At 41.0% G+C, this 20,676-nt stretch overlaps 1 protein-coding gene across 1 annotated transcript; it reads right to left on the bottom strand.

Annotated features, from left to right (window-relative positions):
• Positions 1-2,380: 2,380 nt before the first annotated feature.
• KLHL23 (kelch like family member 23) lies at positions 2,381-19,245 on the bottom strand. The gene is made up of 4 exons (XM_012781906.3): positions 18,798-19,245; positions 16,644-17,858; positions 12,174-12,326; positions 2,381-4,771 (listed from the first exon to the last, which is right to left on the bottom strand). Exons 2-4 carry the CDS (start codon positions 17,854-17,856, stop codon positions 4,461-4,463), a joined length of 1,677 nt encoding a protein of 558 aa, XP_012637360.1. The 5' UTR covers positions 17,857-17,858; positions 18,798-19,245; the 3' UTR covers positions 2,381-4,460.
• Positions 19,246-20,676: the final 1,431 nt, after the last annotated feature.

Below are 20,676 nucleotides of genomic sequence, written 5' to 3'. Positions count from 1 at the left end.
GTGCCGTGGCGTCAGCCTAGCTCACAGCAACCTCAAACTCCTGGGCTCAAGCGATCCTTCTGTCTCAGCCTCCCAAGTAGCTGGGACTACAGGCATGCGCCACCATGCCCGGCTAATTTTTTCTATATATATTAGTTGGCCAATTAGTTTCTTTCTATTTATAGTAGAGACGGGGTCTCGCTCTTGCTCAGGCTGGTTTCGAACTCCTGACCTCAAGCAATCCGCCCGCCTCGGCCTCCCAGAGAGCTAGGATTACAGGCGTGAGCCACCGCGCCCGGCCCCATCATTGTTTTTTGTTTCTTTCTGTCAGAATCTCCTCTCAGATCAAATGGAATTGTAAAAGTCAGGTTAGGACAATATATTATTACCTGTGGTAGGCAGAATAATGGCCTCCTAAAGATGTCTATGTCCTTATCACTGGAACCTGTGAATATATTAGGTTATATGGCAAAGGAGAATTAAAGTTGCAGGTAGAAATAAAAAACAATAATATATTTTCTGAAAAATATTTACATTTTAACAAGGGACAAAGTACTTGCAAGACATTAGTCAGCCTTTCTTTGGTTACAAAAGACAAAAACCCAACTCTAAACAAAAAGATCTATTGGTTCATAAAACCAAAGTGTAGAAAAGGCAGGGATGGAACTGCATCAGGGAGGCCTAAAACCAAGATGTCAGCATCATTCCCCCACCCCTAATCACTGTGGCATCTTTATTAGTTTTCTTCACTCAAACCAGCGTAGTCCTCACAGCAGGGACCTTGGTCAATCATAGCCCCGGATCCACCCTCTAGACCCAAACATCTTCTGATAAGTTCCACCTCCAACAATGCAGATCACATTTCAACATGAAGTTTGGAGGGGACAAACATCCAAACCATAGCATAGTTCAAGTGTAGAAGTGTCCCACAGGGAATGAGTTAGGGCATCAGCACCAGCACAGACACAGCCTTGGGGAGAACTGCTCTGAGGCAGACAGAAACCCCAAGCTGCATCTACTCTGACCTAAGCAGCTGTATTTATAGTTTCAGACATTTGCAGACTAATAAAACAGGTGTTTCTGGTTGCTTTGAACATGTGATGGGAGGGAGGAAGGGTTGTCTGCAGACAGATTGTCTACTACCAGCTGATCCAGCACCTAAATTGCATCATATAACGGGCTATTTCCTTCACAGGCTGCATTAGTCAGCTTGGGCTGCTGTAACAAAATACTATGGACTGGATGGCAAACAGTCATTTTCTTCCTCCCAGTTCTGGAGGCTGGAAGTCTGAGATCAGGATGCCAACATGGCTGAGTTCTGGTGAGGGCTCGCTTCTGACTTGAAGACAGCAAGGTTTCTCTTCTTAGAAGGACACTTACTCTGTTGGATCAGGGTCCCATCCTCAGGACCTCATTTAACCTTAATTGTTTCCATAAAGGCCCTATCTCCAAATATAGTGATGTTGAAGGTTAGGGCTTCCACATGAATTTTGGGAAGACAAAAATACTCAGTCTACAACACAACAGGTATATGTTTACATAAATGGGAAAACAAAGGCTAATGTGTCCTTAAGTAAATACGTTAGATGTGAATCCTCTTTCAGTTTCAGCTAAGAAACTAAAAATAAAACCTGTGAGAAACGGCAACTTTTAAAATTTGGATAAAGTCATCTTAAGTCATGCTTAAAATCATCTCTACAATTGTCACTATTTTGTAGTACAATGTTTGCCTTCTCAGAACAATGGCTTTTATTTTAGTAAAGTATTTTTCATTCATCCTACAGTGATTTAGAACTTGAAATAACTGAAAGAAATTTGTGTACCTTCCTTAATCTTTTCTTCTGTGCACAAATCAATAGCAAAAAAAGAATTTTATATAAAATAAGAACTGCAAATTAAATGCCTCAGATCACAAACAATTTTCAAGATCCTTGGAGCACCTCCATAATGTTTTCTCTAAAAATAATCCATATCATCGTCCCTTTCACTGGATATACATATGAAATGCTAGACCTTGAGAATACTAAGATGTAGTACATATCTAAAATTTACTCAAGAGACACACTGTGTATACATAAATTATAAAATCTTAACTATGAAAATGGGAGTTTTACTTTGGCCAAAACAGGGAAGAATTCCCAGATGATAAACTTGAGTCAGGATTTTATAACCTATATAAGCTGGGAAAGGTGATTTCAATTGTTCTCATCTGTTCCATAAAACTGATCTCTAAAGCAATACTGGGCAACATATCAGTCCAGCATTAATTGCTATATGTTCTTGAGAGAAATAAAAGTCTATAATTCAATTACTAATTGAAATAGTCTACAGTTTAGTTGTTTCACTAATTCAGACTGTCCTTTAACTGAATTGGCCCAAATTCAAGCAGTCTTACCATGTACACAGTGATTTATTTATTTTTATTGAAAATTCAAAGTAATACTAAAGAAAAACATTTAAATAAATAAAAAATCATTCCATAGCTCCCTACACTAACATAATGAATTTGTTTTGCATATTACCTTCCACATGCATAAAGATTTTATAAGTCACAATCAGCGTGCATACTATTTTGTATTGTGCTCATTTTACTTACCACATCACAGACATATCCATGTTTCTACACAGTTTTCCAAATAATTATTTTAATGGCAGTATAACACTTCACTATTTTTATTAGCTCACTTTCATCTTTGACATGGATTTTTTTAAACAATTTTTTGCTATTTAAATAATGCAGACATAAATATCTTCATGCATTTATCTTTTTTTGAAATTTTTTTTAAAAAGTGAAAAATACAGGAATAGAATTTATGGGGCAAAAGATATAATCATTTTTATGTCCCTTGCTATGTTGTACTATATTGCATTCCCAAAGGGTTATATCTTTTTAAAATGACATCTGAAATAAATGTATTAAATAATCTCCTGGCCAGGCGCAGTGGCTCATGCCTGTAATCCTGGCACTCTGGGAGGCCAAGGCAGGAGGATCAATGAGCTCAGGAATTCAAGACCAGCCTGAGCAAGAAAGAGCAAGACCCCATCTCTATAAAAAATAGAAAAATTAGTCAGGCATGGTGGTGTATGCCTGTAGCCCGAGCTACGCAGGAGGCTGAGGCAGGAGGATCGCCCAAAGCCCAGCAGTCTTGAGGCTGCAGTAAGCTATGATGATGCCACTGTACTCTAGCTGGGGTGACAGAGCAAGTCTCTCTCTCTCTCTCAAAAAAAAAAAAAAATCTCCTAAAATTTTTTTTAAAAACCAGAGGTGTTAGGTAGTTTTAAACATCAGTATTTAAAATTAAAAATATTCACTGTCTCTTTTAAAAAAAAGAGTATAGAATAGATGGTCTTACAGATAACTAAAGGTTTAGAGGAGTTAAGTTAGGCAGTGCTTCCCAACTTTTCCCAAGTTATGGCACACATGGAAAGTGATCCTATAGGCACATTGGAGAAAATGGACAAAGGTGACCCCGATTACCTTTAGCTGCATCAAGGGGTGAGCAGATCCGTATCTAGGCACATCTATGACCTTCAGTGCCAATGTGCATAGACAGGTCAGGAAGCTCTAATCAAAGACAGGTTAAGTGACTCAAGTAACAAAATCTAGTTAGTGGAAGAGCTGGGAAATGAATGCAAATTATCTTCTTGTCAAGGTATTTTCTACTATACCACAACTGTTCTACATGCTTTCTGAAATTCAACTTTATAAGCAGACATGTATTTACACGTAAGAATAAAGGGCATTTCCTAACATGCTTAAACTAAAGACACCTAAGCCAGCAATTTACATCAAAGCTGAAAATTAAAAATACCCCTTAGCATAAGCAAATATTTGACTTTCTTCTCTGCAATTTTTCATACTTGCCATTCTTTTTAAATTTAGTTTGTAAACTCTTTGAACAGTAATAATCCTTTGCACATTATTTTATATATATCTGGTAGTCAGTAAATAAAGAATAACAACAATAAATTATCTACACTACAAAGGAAAAAAACAGACTTAAAGTAAGTCTACATTCTAAATAATTCTAAAGGTGAAAAGAAAATTTTAAGTGTTGATTTTGTAGAGGTAGAGAAGATTCCCTCTTTAAATTTCAAATTCCTGTTAGTTAATGGCTCTTAAGAGACATTTCATTCCATAGAATGATTCTGACCTATCCCCAGTGTTGATACTACCAGGAGGAAAAGATTCACTACAAAAGTATTTCACATTTTACCAAGTGTCAAATATTCCATATCCCCTTTGAAAAGCAGAGATTATAGGGGTTAACCCCACTTATTCAATTATATATAAACATACGATTTTTTCTTGCCCATTAATCACTAGGTTTGGGAGTAGAGTGGGGTTAGGAATTAAAATCTACCGATCCCCTGTCATGTGTCAGATCACAATAACAAGTAAGGAACTCCAAACCCTACATTCCATTCTTTTCTCACTATACTCCCAAACAGTGATTACCTGGTCATTTCTGCAGATTCAATCAGACATTATACACACAAACACACCCATGAGACCGCATGGCACTTGGGAGATTACCCACTATTTCCCACTTATTAAGATCTGGATCATATTTCTCAATGCTCTGAAGATATGTTCCCTTGGAGTAGGAGTATCCTCCAGTGACATAAATACATCCATTCATGATGACGGCACCGCACTCCATCCTCCTTTCCATCATGGGAGCTATCTCTCTCCATTCATTTTGTTCAGGGTCATAGCATTCCGTGATTGTAGTTTGTCCACCGACTAGATAGAGCTTATTTTCAAATGGAACTGAGCACAATCCATATTCTTTTAAAAAGAAAAAAAAAAAGAGCAATTTTTCAGAATAACAAATAAAGGAGATATCATAGTGTGGTGATATAATAATCCTTTCCAACTTCACATACAAAAATAAGAGTAGTGATGACGTTTTAATTGTGGCACACAGTACTGCAATATTGAGGCTTAAAATCCATTCCCTGTCACCTGATTCAAATCACCTGTTCCTGCCGCACTCCCTTTATCCCTCAGCTCACCCTTAAGCTTGGCTTTGCAAGATGCCAGGGAGGAACTCATCCCACAGACCACCACCCTTCTGGGAATTTCCCAACACAGAATCCTTTTATTTGACACCTATCTTTCAAGATGGTAGCAGCAGAGTCCTTCTTCTAGGACGACATACTAGGTAAGCTGGAGCAGATTCCTTCAGATCCTGGCAGCTATCCCTGTAACCAGTGGCAGGCAATCTGTTTTGTCTGCTGCCACAGGTGCCACACAGGATGGCTTCGCTTGCTTCTCTCACACTGCTGGTCCAGCTATGGACACAGGAAGTTAGAGAAATACACACCCAGACTGTGGGGTATGAAAGTCTATTACCCTCAGAGGGCTGCTGTGTGGGATCTGGGTCCTAGGGCTGGAAGTCTGTATCTAGGGGCCCCCTTCCTAGGCTGTTCTAGTGTTTCCCATTTTATTCATCTCCTCCTCCACATCCAAATCCATTGGCTCTTGAAGGCACAAGGACGTTTCACATCCCTACTTCCTCTCCCTTCTTCCCAGGGCTGTGATGACGGTGAGGCGAGTGAGGTGCTTAAAGTGCAAAATGTAGGGAGGCACAACTCTCTGAATCACTCTCTGAGCGATTCCTTAAATTCTGTGCCTCAAATGTCTCACTGGCCTCATCCTAGTCCCAGCCCTATTACTTCCACACTCCCACTTTTAACATCACTCCCAGCCTAATAATTCATTCTCTGGGAATATCAGTCGTAAAATTACACTCAAATACTTCTAGCTACAGCCCTGAAGGAAGAGGAAGATTTGTCAGTGGCACTTACATTACAACAAATAAATAAAGATTTAACTGGCTGTTGCTGAGCAGTTCCTTCTGTCTTGAAGTTTCTCCTTTTCCCAGGTCTTTGCGGGGCTGCTTTCTTCTTGTCACTCAGATTTTATCTTACTGTCAACTTTTCCAGAGGGCATTCCTTGCCATCCAATCTGAAGTGGCCAGTGAGGCATGCCTACCACATCATCCTATTTTAATTCTCTCCATAGCACTTCTTACTATCTGGGATATTCCTTGTGTAATAAATGTTTACTGGATCAATGAATGAATTATACCTTGTACCCTCTTGAGCCCCAATGTGTGCCCACACTATCATGTGGAAGAAAATCTTATAAGCAAGCCCTTCTTTAGAAAGAATGTACAATCAGAAATGTGATTTCCTCTTTAAGAGTACAAGACAACTTCTTATCAGTAAAGTTCTTCCTACCTAGACTGGGTGTTTTTTGTTTTTTTTTTCTTTTGATACAGAGTCTTGCTCCATTGCCTGGGCTAGAATGCCATGGCATCAGCCTAGATCACAGGAACCTCAAACTCCTGGGCTCAAGTGATCCTCCTACCTCAGTGTCCCAAGTAGCTGGTACTACAGGCACCACCACGACTGGCTAATTTTTTATTTTTTGTAGAGATGGGGTCGTGCTATGTCATTCAGGCTAGTCTTAAACTCCTGGCCTCAACAGATCCTCCCACCTTGGCCTCCCAAAACGTTGGCATTACAGGAGTGAGCCATCATGCTTGGCCCCACTACCTAGGTCTGCTAGGCTAAGGAAAGTTTCAGAAGAGGGCATCTTTGCTTTGACTCCACATATTGTTCTCAAATTTCAATTCAATTTAAATATTTTCAATTATTCAAAGAAATAATTATCCTACCTCTTTTTATTTTTACTGAGACAGAGTCTCACTGTGTTGCCCAGGCTAGAGTGTCATGGCGTCAGCCTAGCTCACAGCAACCTCAAACTCCTGGGCTCAAGCAATCCTTCTGCCTCAGCCTCCCGAGTAGCTGGAACTACAGGCACGCGCCACCATGCCTGGCTAATTTTTTCTATATATTTTAGTTGGCCAATGAATTTTCTTTCTTTTTTTAGTAGAGACGGGGTCCCGCTCTTGTTCAGGCTGGTTTCGAACTCCTGACCTTGAGCGATCCTCCTGCCTCGGCATCACAGAGTGCTAGGATTACGAGCATGAGCCACCACTCCCGGCCCTCCTACCTCTTAAAAACTCATTTGTTGGCTGGGGCGCGGTGGCTCACGCCTGTAATCCTAGCACTCTAGGAGGCTGAGGCAGGTGGATTGCTCAAGGTCGGGATTTTGAAACCAGCCTGAGTGAGACCCCATCTCTACTAAAAACAGAAAGAAATTAATTGACCAACTAAAAATATATATAGAAAAAATTAGTCGAGCATGGTGGCATATGCCTGTAGTCCCAGCTACTCGGGAGGCTGAGGCAGGAGGATCGCTTGAGCCCAGGAGATTGAGGTTGCTGTGAGCTAGGCTGACGCCACGGCACTCACTCTAGCCTGGGCAACAAAGTGAGACTCTGTCTCCAAAAAAAAAACAAAAAAACTCATTTGTTTACTTTTCAGTTATATATATGTAGAATTTTTATAGGAGTTAGTTGTTTCAAGTACTTGTAAAACATTGTTTATATAAATTATATGAATTATTCCATCAATGGTTATTGTGAAAATTAAGGGTGGTTCAAAAATGTTATCAGTTGGTATAAGTGATTCAACAATGAGCCTGCTAAGCTTTTCTTAAGTTTTTCAAAGTTTACCAAAAAATCCTCCATTTGTGTTTCCTATGTTGAGAAAGGTATCCCAGTCTTCCTATAGTAGTAAAAATGTTTAAAATAAAGTGATTTCTGATTCTTTTTCCTGTTACCCGAATATAACACAATGTTCTGTTACTGTTGATAGGAACTTTTCCTTCCTCAGCTGTAACTGCATTTTTGTCAGTCAACTCCTCTAAGCTACTAAGACTAATAAGGACTGTGCCTTATTTACTGTGTTCCTAGCACTGTGTACAGAATACGCATAGGAAACACATACCTGTTAGACATATGAATGGTGAACAAATGAGTGATCAAGCATGGGAACGACATGATCTGTCACGGCGCAAAGAGTTTACACAAAAATGTTAAAATAAATACATGGCAGTTGTATTGAGTGTTAATGTGAGTGATATGAACAAAGAGACAGAGGGATTTAGAGACAACCATGACATCCATTGGAATTGATTTCGATTTTTTTCCCTAAGATTGTTCTCATTGAAAGAATTTATAAAGCTTATGTAGTCCAACTTCCTTATTTTGCTGGAAAGTAAGGCCCAAGCGCTTAAGCCACTGTATAGGCAACTAAATAAATGGTAGGTCAAGGAGAGAGCTCTCTCTTCCCCACTCTATACAGCTCTGCACAGGCCCTTCTTTATCTACTGTTCCTTCCCTGTTCTTCATGCACTCTTCTTCCTCAGCTCATTCTTCAACTCAGCCTGTTTCCTAAGATTCTGCCCATAACTGTCTTGCTGGGCCCTCCCTCCCAAGGCATCTCATTCATCCCCATACCCACAGCCGTCATCCAAGCAAACAATGCCTAGATCTCTATATTTAGCTACATCCCTCTACCAGACCCACATTTCCCATTGCTTGCTGGACAGCTCTTTTGGGTTCTTCAACTAGTCCTTCACCCTCAACTTCAAAACTGAGCTCATCTCCTCCCCTTTTCTCCCTGCCCATTAGCTTCTCCTTCAGTACCCTCCATCCTCTCAGGCAACTGGCTGGAGGCCCTGGGATGACTGTCAACTCCTTTCTGTGCCTCATCACCTGTATCCAATCAGCCAAGGAAGCAACCAGCTGTTGAATACATAATATTCCTCACATTTGCCCCTCTTTTTCTACTCCTATCACTTCTCAGGCTTTCAGCATTCCTCATCTGGCTGTTATTAATATAGCAGTTTTAGCAGATCTCCTTGCCTTCTGTTTATCTCCCAATGTGTTCTAAAAGGGGTTCTCTTCTTGTTTATTTTGGAGGGGGAGACAGAGTCTTGCTAGAGTACAGTGGCATCATCAGAGCTCACTACAACCTCAAACTCCTGGGCTCAAGCCAACCTCCTGTCTGAGCCTCCCAAGTAGCTGGGACTACAGGCATGTGCCACCATGCCCAGCTAATTTTTTCTACCTACCCATAATCATAACTACCTACCCAAAGAAGCATTCTAAGAGTGCCAAATTTCCCTTAATTAGACTTAAGCTCTCTCTGTTCTCAAGTTCAACAGCATTTCTTTGTGTATTACAGAACTTACCAAAGATTCTTCTGTATTCGCATTATGTATGTATATTTGCTACTAGATTCTGAGTTCCTGTGGCAGTAGAGACCAGCGCTTAGTCACCTTTGCATCTTATATAACTACTAGAATACTACCTTTCCCAATGTAAGGTTTCAATAAATGTCATCTTGAATTTAATTGAACAATAACCCCATGTTTTTCAATTATACAAAGCTACCCTGTTAAACGAGTTAAGATAAAAGATAACATTTATAACAACTTTAAAAAATAATACGGCCGGGCGCTGTGGCTCACGCCTGTAATCCTAGCTCTTGGGAGGCCGAGGCGGGCGGATTGCTCAAGGTCAGGAGTTCAAAACCAGCCTGAGCAAGAGCGAGACCCCGTCTCTACTATAAACAGAAAGAAATTAATTGGCCAACTGATATATATATATATAAAAAAAAAATTAGCCGGGCATAGTGGCACATGCCTGTAGTCCCAGCTACTCGGGAGGCTGAGGCAGAAGGATCACTCGAGCCCAGGAGTTTGAGGTTGCTGTGAGCTAGGCTGACGCCACGGCACTCACTCTAGCCTGGACAACAAAGTGAGACTCTGTCTCAAAAAAAAAAAAAAAAATAATAATAATAATAGTAGTTATTTCTTCTTAGTCTAACTATGTATCTTATATAAGGTCAACTCAAGACTGACATTTTACATTCCTCAAGAGGTGCTGGTGAAGTGCCAAAGAAGTATACCTTGCTATATATAATTCAGGGGATGCAGATGCAAATGCCTTCAGGAGCTTAAGGAGATAATACACTAGCTGAGTGAAGCAGGCCAGGGGTAAGAAAAACAACAGCACAGGCCCCCTAGGTCTGTGATGTGATGAGAACTGGAGGAATCATGGTGAAACAGAGCATACAAGTCTCATCTAACAGGAACAGCTACAACCTGGCTCCAGTGATTGCTGCCGAAGGAATATGTCCAAGGCTGCCAGATATTCCAATTTTTCTATAGGTCAGAAATCATGATTTTTATTTGAAATCTCCTAAATTTTATCTAGTAGTAACAAGCCAGTCATAAATATTTTAAGCACTGTGAAAGCTAAACAGAGCATATCATACAAGATGCTAAATTTGATAACTGTTTTTTACATTTTGTCAGGAAAAAGTCCAATGTAAATCAAAACTTTACAAGTGGTATTATATGTTCCCATTGATTTATACTGTACTTTAATATTTATTTTGGATTGATTTTCAATTTTCCATGGCTTTTAATACTTTGGATTAAGTCACACTGCCTTTTAGACTCTTTTCAAGTAGTCAATAAGCTATATGCAATTTAAATATGTCATGGGATACTAATTTTTAAGGGAATCCCTTTATGAAATATATATTAAATTTATAATATAAATAACTGTCCTCTAATTTGTTAATCTGACTTTTCATGCATTGGATTTTCTTCGTAAACACAAGTCTGTCCACAAAACGGGCAGAGTAATACCTAACTCATAAAGTTGACATGAGGTTCAAATGAGTTAATAGTGAAGTTGGTAAGAGCATGAACTCTAAGCTAAACTGTCTGGGATTGAACCGCACCTCTAACAAGCAATATCTGGCTGACCTTCAGCAATTTATTTAATTTCTCTGCCTCAGTGTCCTGTAAAATGAGATAATAACAGTACCTAGCTCTCAGAATTATTGTGAGGTTTAAATAAATTAATACATGTAAAATTATTGGAATAGTTAGTGCCTGGTACATACTTACTGAATAGATGCTAGCTATTACTCAACATGAGCTGTTATGATTACTTTCTGTGATAACTTCAGTGACCATAACAGAGAGTCTGGGATAGTACATGTGGGGTAGGCCTGTGCCCTCCATGATGTCTTCAGAGCCAGGGCAGCCTGTGGCTGAAGTTTCTTCTTACACAAAGCCTATGGCATATGGAGATGTAGCACCAGATTCAAGTGTACTCCACCTGAACCATAAGATGAGACAGATGACGTATGAGCTGTAGTGGTCAAAGCAGGAGAGCTTCCCTTAAGAGGCGGATTGCTTAGCGGTTACAAACAGGTTGAAGAATTCAGACTGCAAGAATGTGAATTCTGGTCCACTATTTTCAAACTGTGTGACCTTGGGGAAGTTACTTATCCTTTCTTAGTCTCCGTTTCCAAATATGTAAAATGGTGACAAACAAGACCTAGTCATAGAGCTATAGTGAGAATTTAATGTCACCTTACATACAATGTGCTTAGCCAGTGCCTGACTTATGGTAAGTGCTCAAGAGGATTCCCTATTACTTTTACTCTCGGACAGTTCAAGCTTGTGAATTTTAACTACCCTCTCCAGTGACCCACATGGAATCCTGATGCTCAATGGAAAATGATTCAAAGTGATACAGTGATATGATATGAATCTGTCCTAATGAAAAAAACGTAAATACACGGCATAACTGTAATAGGCTAAAACCTGTGCTCCCCTCAAGCTCTTCACAAAGAGAAAAGTCAAAGAACAAAAGACATCAAAGAAGGCAGGCTCATCCATGGGCAGACAACATTGTCCTCCTTATGGTTGGTTGTTAAAGTGAGGCCAACATAGGCCTCTGCTCTGCATGTTGTAAGAGTGAGTGCTTAATAGTAATTGAAATCCAGAAAGAACATGCTTTAAAAGAGGAAATAATCTCTAGCTGAACTCCAATCACCAGGTACTCTTCCCATTTGATAGGTAGACAAGTGCTTTTTAACTGTTTATAAAAAGTGTGTTTTATGTAATGCATGTAGTAAATGAAAGAAAGCATATAGCAAAGGAAAAGGAAACACAAAAAAGAACCTAAGTGAAAAAAAAGTTTTAAAAGAAACTACCACCTTTAACCACAAAGGCTTACAATGTGCACTGTGTAAAGACATCAGGAAAAATACATGCAGATGAGATCTAACTGAAATCTAATCATGATTATTGTTATATGAATATATGAATATTTTGAGCCTTTTAACTATACCCATGTGTAGTCTACTACAAAATTAGCATTTTCTATTTCTAGCCCATTTTTTAGCCATCCCTTACACACTGATAAACTATATCACAAGTACTAGCTGAGATAGTATTTTGTTACCTGGATGTGGACTAGAGGTGATGAGGCTCCATTCGTTGATATCTGAATTGTAGCTCTGGACCTTGTCATAGGTGCAGCTTCCTCTGTAGCCGCAGTGGCCACCAATGACATAGATAATTTCATGTAAGACACAGGCAGTAGCATTTCCCACACCTGTGTGTTAATTAAAACCACATCTTTAGATTGACCTTCATTCTTTTTTGCAATGAATACTGAGCTAAGTTTATTATAGTTTTTGTTATCATTGATGGTAAATGCAAGGTATTGTGCTAGGTGCTATGAGGGATAAAAGAATAAAAAAGGAAAGCTCCTTGTGCTCTTTTAAAAGAGGGTAAGACATGCATACAAATACAGTCATGCACCATGTAATGATGTTTCAGTCAACTGCAGACCACACATGATGGTGGTCCCATAAGATTTGACGGAGCTGAAAAATTCCTATCACCTAGTGACATCATCATAGTTGTTATAAAGACATAGCTCAAAGTATTACTCACGTGTTTGTGGTGATGCTGGTGTAAATAAACCTATTCCTCATGAAGAGCCTCAGGCAGGTCCTTCAAGAGGCATTCCAGAAGAAGGTATTGTTATTATAGGAGATAACAGCCCCATACATGTTATTGCCCCTAAACCTAAAGACCTTCCAGTGGGACAAGATGTGGAGGTGAAGGACAGTGATACTGATGATCCTGACCCTGTGTAGGCCTGGGCTAATGGTGTTAGTTTTAACAAAGTGTTTAAAAAGTAAAAAAAAAAAAAAAAAAAAAAAAAAAATTTTAAATAGAAAAAAGCTTATAGAATGAGGATATAAAGAAAAAATGTGTATATACTTATACAATGTGTTTGTGTTTTAAGCTAAGTGTTAACAGAATTAAAAAGTTTTTTAAGGCCGGGCGTGGTGGCTCACGCTTGTAATCCTAGCACTCTGGGAGGCCGAGGCGGGCGGATTGCTCAACGTCAGGAGTTCAAAACCAGCCTGAGCGAGACCCTGTCTCTACTATAAAAATAGAAAGAAATTAATTGGCCAACTAATATATATATATATATAATTAGCCGAGCATGGTGGTGCGTGCCTGTAGTCCCAGCTACTCAGGAGGCTGAGGCAGTAGGATGCTAGGCTGACGCCACGGCACTCACTAGCCTGGGCAACAAAGCAAGACTCTGTCTCAAAAAAAAAAAAGTTTTTTAAAAGTTTATAAAGTAAAAAGTTATAGTAAGCTAAGGTTAATTTATTATTGAAGAAAGAATTATTTTTGGTAAAAAGTCTATAGTAATATACAGTAATGTCCTAGGCCTTCACATTCACTCACCACTCACTGACTCACCCAGGGCAACTTCCAGCCTTACAAGCGCCATTCATGGTTAGTGTACTATACAGTTGTATCATTTTTTATCTTTTATACCATATTTTTACTGTACCTTTTCTGTTTAGATATATGAATATTTACTATTGTGTTATAATTGTCTACAGTACTCAGCACAGGTTTGTAGCCCAGGAGCAATAAGCTATACCATCTAGGTTTATTTAAGTATATTCCATGATGTTCACACAATGATGAAATCACCTAGTGATGCATTTCTGAAAATGTACCTCCCCGCCCCCCGTTCCCCCCCCCCCAGGTTGTTAAGCAAAGCCCGACTGTAATTAGAACACAAGGGCTAGAATAGAAAAAGTACCATAAATAAGGGGAAAATGAATGACTGGGAATGGTCCGAGCAAAGAGACAATGCTTTTGACTGGAAATCACGGCAGGGGGTGGCAGAAGTTGACTCCTACCTTGGTAGGTAGGATTTGGGCAGGTAGAGGTGAAAGGAAGACATTCTAGGCAGAGGGATAGGCCAGTGCATAGGCTTACTGAACAATGTCAAATAGCCTAGTTTGACCAGGGCAGGTAGCACATTGTTACATGAGAATTAAGGCTAGCATGGTAAGCTGAAGCCACGTAGCAAAGGATACTGATGCCCAGCTAAGAATATGGACTTAATTCAGTGAGATTTTTTAAAGTTTTTAAACAGAGGAAGGGCGGAGGGGTGAGAGGACAGGTGTCAGAAAGATCGAGGTACTGGCCCAGCTGAGGAGTAGCAAAGGCTTGATTTAGATGGGGTATGGAGGGAAGAGCACAGAAGCAAGAGACAAAGTTAAAACAGATAGTCCTTGATGAATGACTGAGTCAAAGACAAACCAGACTGATTCTGTGGTTCTGAGCTGGAAAACTAGGAAACACTGATGCCACAGAAAGGAGGAAATGAGTTCAGCAGGGGAAGACAGAGAGGAAGAAAGATGATGAGATTCATTTTAGTTGAAAAGCTGGTTTTGTCTTTCCACCATCTTTTACTTAGCACTGTTATAGGTGGGATCCACATAAATGAATCTTCCTGTTCATTTCTACTCCAAAATAAAAGTGGGTCTTTTATGAAAAAAAATTTAGTAGTTCCTACACAGCCAAGTATTTATTTCTTGTGATGTACATCACATCCCTAGACTCAAAAAGGAAATGAATTTGAAATTTGACTCTATCCATATTAAGTTCTCATGAGCTACCAGGGAAAGCTGTTAGTTCACTTCATGACAACAAAATAAAACAAACTGAGAAAAATGTTATCCTTTCTACGAAAAATGGGAAACTAGAAGTTCAGTATGAGTTTAACCATCAGAACAAACACTAGTCAAAACTGCATATAACTGACAAAAAGTGTTACCCTTCCCTTGGATGACTAGATATAAACAAGAATCAAAGATTCGAGTTACAAGCATAAAACTAGAATTTCAGACCCAGCTGGGAGGTGAGGAGACCTTTGTGGGATGAGGGTCTCCTATTCCACTCAAAGCTAAGGCAAGAACACATATAGGTTTCTTTCACAGTAGATACATTTTCTTTTCAGCAAGTACTGTTTCAAATACAATTTTTAAAAATTTCAGTAAAGTAATAAACTTCCATCCTCAAAGAATATACTCATAAAACCACTGATAACCACTGTTATCTCATTATCAAGAAACATAAGCAGAAATATATCCAGGTTTACAATAGCAGCTAAAATATCACTTTCCTTGTTTCTTTTTCAGGAGAAGAGTCAGGACATTCTGAACCATCCTGGAGTCAGTAAGCAGCAGTCAAGCTCTGGGAAAGCCAAAAATCAGAGCAGCAATAGCAACAGGCTTTAAGCTACCTCTCCTACCCTACCCACTATTGTTGAACCTGTGGGCATGTATGAGTGGTCATGATTTAGTATTAAAGATATTTCTGCCCATCAAAACTGACATGTTCTTCTATAATGATGTTCATGACAATTATGTGTAACGTTTACTGAGTGCTTACTCTGTCAGATATTGTTCTAAGCACTTCACAAGCATAAGGTCACTCCTCTCAGTGACTTCAGGCTATGTAATATTGACATCTTCATTTTACAGATGGCAAAACTGGGGCACAGTGAGACTAAATAATCTATCCAAACTTACCAGCAAGTAAGGGGATTTGGACCCAAGCAGTTTAGCTCCAAAGCAGTGTGCCTGATCACAAGACTATTCTGCCTCTCAGCTTCCTGCTTGTCGTCCAAGGATCATACCAGGTCAGATTTCCAGACCAGGTCAAATTCCCACACCCTCACTAGCATTAAAAAAGAAACAGAAAGGCCTGGGAAGAATCACTTGGGACAAAATTTGGTAACAACCTATCAGCTGCTTTTGTACAACTCCCCAGCACCAAAGAATAAATGTAATGAAATAAGATTCCAGTTTAACTTTTTTTCCAGTGGGAGAGAAGGAGATGAAGCCTAATATATCACCAAATACAGAAGAAAATACAGTGTTTATCAGACAGATAGTTGAGATCCAGTATTGTGCCTGGCTCTGTGGGCCATGTGAGGGAGGGTATGGTGTCTGCCCCTGTGCTTTGAGTTTTAAGACAAGACTGAATTACAAAAAGCAGGTTGTTTCTGGTTCTTGAGAGAATGTACTTTGTTACATAGTATAGGGAACAAAGCTTCCAAGGTTTTAATGAAGGACCTCTTGAGAGACGATCAGTGTATTTTGAGGGGAAAAAAGTTGAATAGTTAGAAGCAGAAATGAAAAGTGTTCAATTTTAAAAGAAAAAAGTTAAAACATGAACTAATAAAATTATCCAGATTTGTCTCTTCATTTACCCTTTGACTTAAGTATAAATTCTTAAGACTTGAAGCAAGATCTAGAATAAGACCTAAAGTTAGGATGTAAAGTAGAATGAAATATACTGTTTCCTTATATAAATGATATTTCTTTTCTATTAGAGTAGCATACCCTAATCACATAGCTCTGAGACAAGTTGAAGACTCTGCTATGCTATGTTTTTTTGCCTGGAACATTCTGTGCAGCATTGGTTGTGTAATCCACTAGTTACTAGATAGCATCCCAAAGTGATAAATTCAAGAGAAATGAGACTGCTGGCCTAACCCCAGACATCTAAAACATACAGAATAAACATAGTCTGTACTTACCTTTAATCATGTTTGCAATAGGAATCCATTTCTCTTTTAATGGATCATAGAACTCAGCCTCTTCTGCTGGAGCCCCTTTTCTGTAACCACCTAAAGCATAGACACAGCCACCCAACGTGACTGCACAGTGGTAATACCTGGCACTGAGCATTGGCAAACCTTCTGTCCATTCATCATTTTCACTGTTATAGATCCACACTGTGTCAAGAGCTTCTATGTTATCTGTCCTGTAGCCCCCAGTTACATAGATGTTGGGTCCTAAACATGTAACACCGTAGCTCTCCCTGGTATAATCTGGTATTTCTGCTCCCTGAATCCAAACATTTGTCAAAGGATCCCATATGTGAACCTCTGATAAAGGATGCCAGTAATAGCCTCCAATGATATACATTGTGGCTGTGGACCTCTGGGAAATCTCTTTATGCATGGGATTCAAGGCATTGTATATTAGAGAGCGTATCTTATTTTCAGTTAGTAGGCAGCTTCTTTGAAGGCCTAAAGCTGTTTTTAAATACACTGGATCTATATCTATGTTGATATAGCTTAGCAGATTATATAGGCATTCAATTCGATTTTCTACATCATGAGCAGTCCACTTAATAACTGGCTCTATGATAGCTTCTTCTTTCCAAACACTGAGATTCTTTCTGGACAAGATAAAGAGAAACTTTTCAAGGCTGATTTCCAGAAATTCTTCTTGTTGCCATACTTCCTTAAACCTTGAACACAGAATTCTTCGAGATTCCTTCTCTAATTCTGGACACACATGAAATTCTGCAAAGGAGTGCATTCCAATACAATTATCAATATCCAAGTGCCTTACCAAAAACTGCTCACAAGCCTTCTTTACTGAAAGGAATTGTAGCAGATCTGCTGCCTCAAGCAGGCTTTGAACATTTCTTTTAGTTATTTCAATTTGGGAGGTATATGCATAATTTACAAGGCCTTCCAGAATATCATGGTGGATGCCAGAGAGTTTTATTTTATCTTTAAATTTTTCTTTCATGTCAGCTGTGAACATTGCCTTAAAATAATTGCTGCAAGCAGCTAAAACAGCTCGGTGACAATGGAAGATTATGCCTGAAGGACACTGAAGGGTAATATCAGTAAATAATCCATCCAAGTAAAATGTTCTGAATGCATCCAGAAAATCCACTGGATGTGTCGAATCCTTGAAAATATAAATATAATCTTCTTGTCCTTTTAGAGCCATGGCTGCAATAAACATGAAATAATAAACGTGTTTCAATTTTGCACATTACCTCAAATAATCAATGCTAAATATTCCAATCATTCTAATGATTAACTAGCATCGGATACACCCCAAAACTAGGCTAAGTTCAGCATTCTAAGTAACAAATGAAAAACGTGGACGGACTGTTTCATAATTTATATGGTGGTCAATTGAAATTCAGGGTAGCTGGGAGCCTGAAATGAGGCCCCCAGATTTCGCAGTAGTCCTTTTGAGAATACTGATTTGCTAACCCATTCACCCAGTCTCCGCAGTGTGCCCTGGCCTGGCGGTCTGAGAGGAGATCCCACACCAGGCAAGCCAAGTGTCCCAGGGGTCACCCCACTCGAGGCCGACCCTTGGCCGCCTCAGCTCAGCCTGGCCCCAATTCAACCTTTCCCCCTAGCTCCATCTCCCTTTCCAATCACATCGAAATGCCAAGAAAGGGATGACTGAAATATAAGTGGGCAATAAGAAATCTCAGAAAAGGGTAATCTCGTGCCTCTTAGCTTAAGCGCAGAGATAAAGGAAAGCGGACCGGCCTGGCGCAGCCTCCCCAGCCCGCGCCCCCTCCCCCGCCCGCCGCAGGGGCTTCTGCGCGCCGGGCGCCTGGGCCCCTATCCCACGTTCCCGCCCGGAGACCGCCCCGCCCCGGGGCCTGGCGCGGGCTTGACTGGAGGGCGCCGCGTGCCACCCGTCGGGCCCGGTGCCCACGGCCCTCGCCGGGCACCGGTGCAGGTGTGGGGAGGGCACCACAGGCAGCCCCGCGCGCCGCGTTCGGCCCGGCCCGGCGCCCGCGCGGCCATTGTCTGTGCTCTTCTGCCGCGGGCGGGCTCCAGACGCGGCGCGGCCTCGCCCTCCCGCGCCTGGCCCGCTCGCTCCCCGCCGCCTGGCCTCGGGCGGCGGGTCCGCACAGCACCTACCTCCGGCAGAAGCTTCGGGACGCGGTGCTGGCCCGCGGGCTAGCAGCGAGCGGGAGCGGGGGCGCCGCCGGACCCTCTGACCATCTTTGGAAGAGGCGCGGCGGAGACTGCCTGCTAGTGCAGCGCCAGCCCACAAGCGGCTCCTATTTTGGTGTCCCGGCTGCTCCCCCACCTCCACCCGAACAGCCCCCCGTACGGCCTGGGCGCTGGGCCACTCGCGGGAACTCCCCCATCGCCCGGCCGCGCGGCTGCGGCCCCTCCCCGGCGGTTCCCCCCGCAGCAGGTGGGACGGCTTCCCTGCCGAGACCGCCCGCTCCGCTGGCTTCCCCCTCTTTCCTTGGCTCTACCGCGCCCTCTCTCACACACACTCCCGAGCGTCTTCTCTTAGATAAACTCTGAGTCCCAAATTAAGACCATATATGGGTGTGTATGCACTTTTTCCTCTGCCTCAGTAGCTCTCACCACCCCAGGCCCTAATGGTGAGGGGAGATAGAAAAGTGTGGAGGAAATGTGGGACTGGAGCTGCCTTCGAAATGCCAGAAGTAGCCTCCCTTGCCCACAAAGGCCATGCCACGCCCAGCAGAGCACTCAGGAAGGAGCTTTTGGGGCTGACTGGCACATTGCGGGTTAACCAGCTTTGAGGAAAACTGGGGTCAGCCAGGGCTAGGATTGGGGTAACTTAATTTAGAGCGCAGTAGCGGCAAGGAGCAGCCTCCAGCCTTTTTGGTAACAATCTATTCACATAAAAATGTTCATGTGCTATGCCAGAAAGTTCATTTTCTTGTTCCAACAAAAGCTAATATCAAATGTTTTCATATATCATTCATTTCTTTTTTTAGATAAAAAATTAAAATTGCTAATCCTCTCTGTATCATTACAATTTTAGTATATGTGCTGCTGAAGCGAGCACAAATTTGTTAGCAAGATTTTATTAAGTGCCTTATGAGTGCCTGATAGCGCTAGGCACTAGTAATAACAGATTTGAAAGATGGTCCATAATTTTCATGGGCCTTACAGTCTAGCCACCTTAAGGGAGGAAGGTGGTCAGGTGGAAACCACCGGAGGCCCAATGTGTTTCTCAGAGGATGGTCTGAGAAACAGAATATACAGATGGACAATGGTCATACAATACATGACAACAGAACTCTGAACCACATAAGAAGCCAAACCACAACCTTTGCAGCAACTGGACAAGAACAGGAAGTGGTCCACGATTTCCAACTTCCCTACTTTTAGCTCTATTTCCATTTCAGCACCAACCTAAGAAAGCCAAATATGTTCCCCAAACCAGTCACATAAAATACCCCCCACTTGTAGTAGCCCACCTCCAGCTTTCCCATGCTAACAACCTGCAGTCAGAGCATACCTGGGCTTTTCTTTTTTTTCACTTCCGTAAACCTTTCCCATTCCCCTGCCTGTCTTTGAGCCTCTGCCAAAGGCAAGTGATGGTGACTGACTCTCTTGCTATAGCATGCTCTGAATAAATAGCATCTGTTTGTTCTCCTCTGGGTGGTTTCCTCGTAATTCCACATATCAGACCATCTTAACTGAATTACATGGGATGCTGCTTATGCAGCACCCCATAAAACTACCATCTCTGGGGTGGGGACCTAGGAACCTGCATTCTAATCAAGGGAGCAGGTGATTATCATGCACAATTAAGAAAATGTGTGTTGGATCCAAAATGGAAAAAAAAAATGAAAGGTTTAACATGCCAACATCTGGTAAACAGTTTAGTAGAAAAAGAAAGCATATGAGATTTAATTTCAGGCTTAAGGTTTAGCTCTGCTACGTATCTAACGTATAGCCTTCAAAAGTTACTAAACGTCTCTAATCCTTAGGTTTCTGATCTGTAAGACGTAGACAATATCAATACTTT

The sequence above is a fragment of the Microcebus murinus genome, chromosome 8, assembly GCF_040939455.1.
Source record: "Microcebus murinus isolate Inina chromosome 8, M.murinus_Inina_mat1.0, whole genome shotgun sequence".
NCBI lineage: Eukaryota > Metazoa > Chordata > Mammalia > Primates > Cheirogaleidae > Microcebus > Microcebus murinus.
This window is presented reverse-complemented; position numbering and strand designations above follow the sequence as displayed.

Bases quoted from the DNA above. Each gene is read 5' to 3' on its own strand.
- KLHL23 (XM_012781906.3), bottom strand. From the start codon at position 17,856: ATGGCTCTAAAAGGACAAGAAGATTATATTTATATTTTCAAGGATTCG. The intron at 12,327-16,643 runs GTAAGTACAGAC...ATTAACACACAG, and splicing joins TATTGCAAACATGATTAAAG to GTGTGGGAAATGCTACTGCC. The intron at 4,772-12,173 runs GTAACAAAATAC...TCTTTTTAAAAG, and splicing joins CACCTCTAGTCCACATCCAG to AATATGGATTGTGCTCAGTT.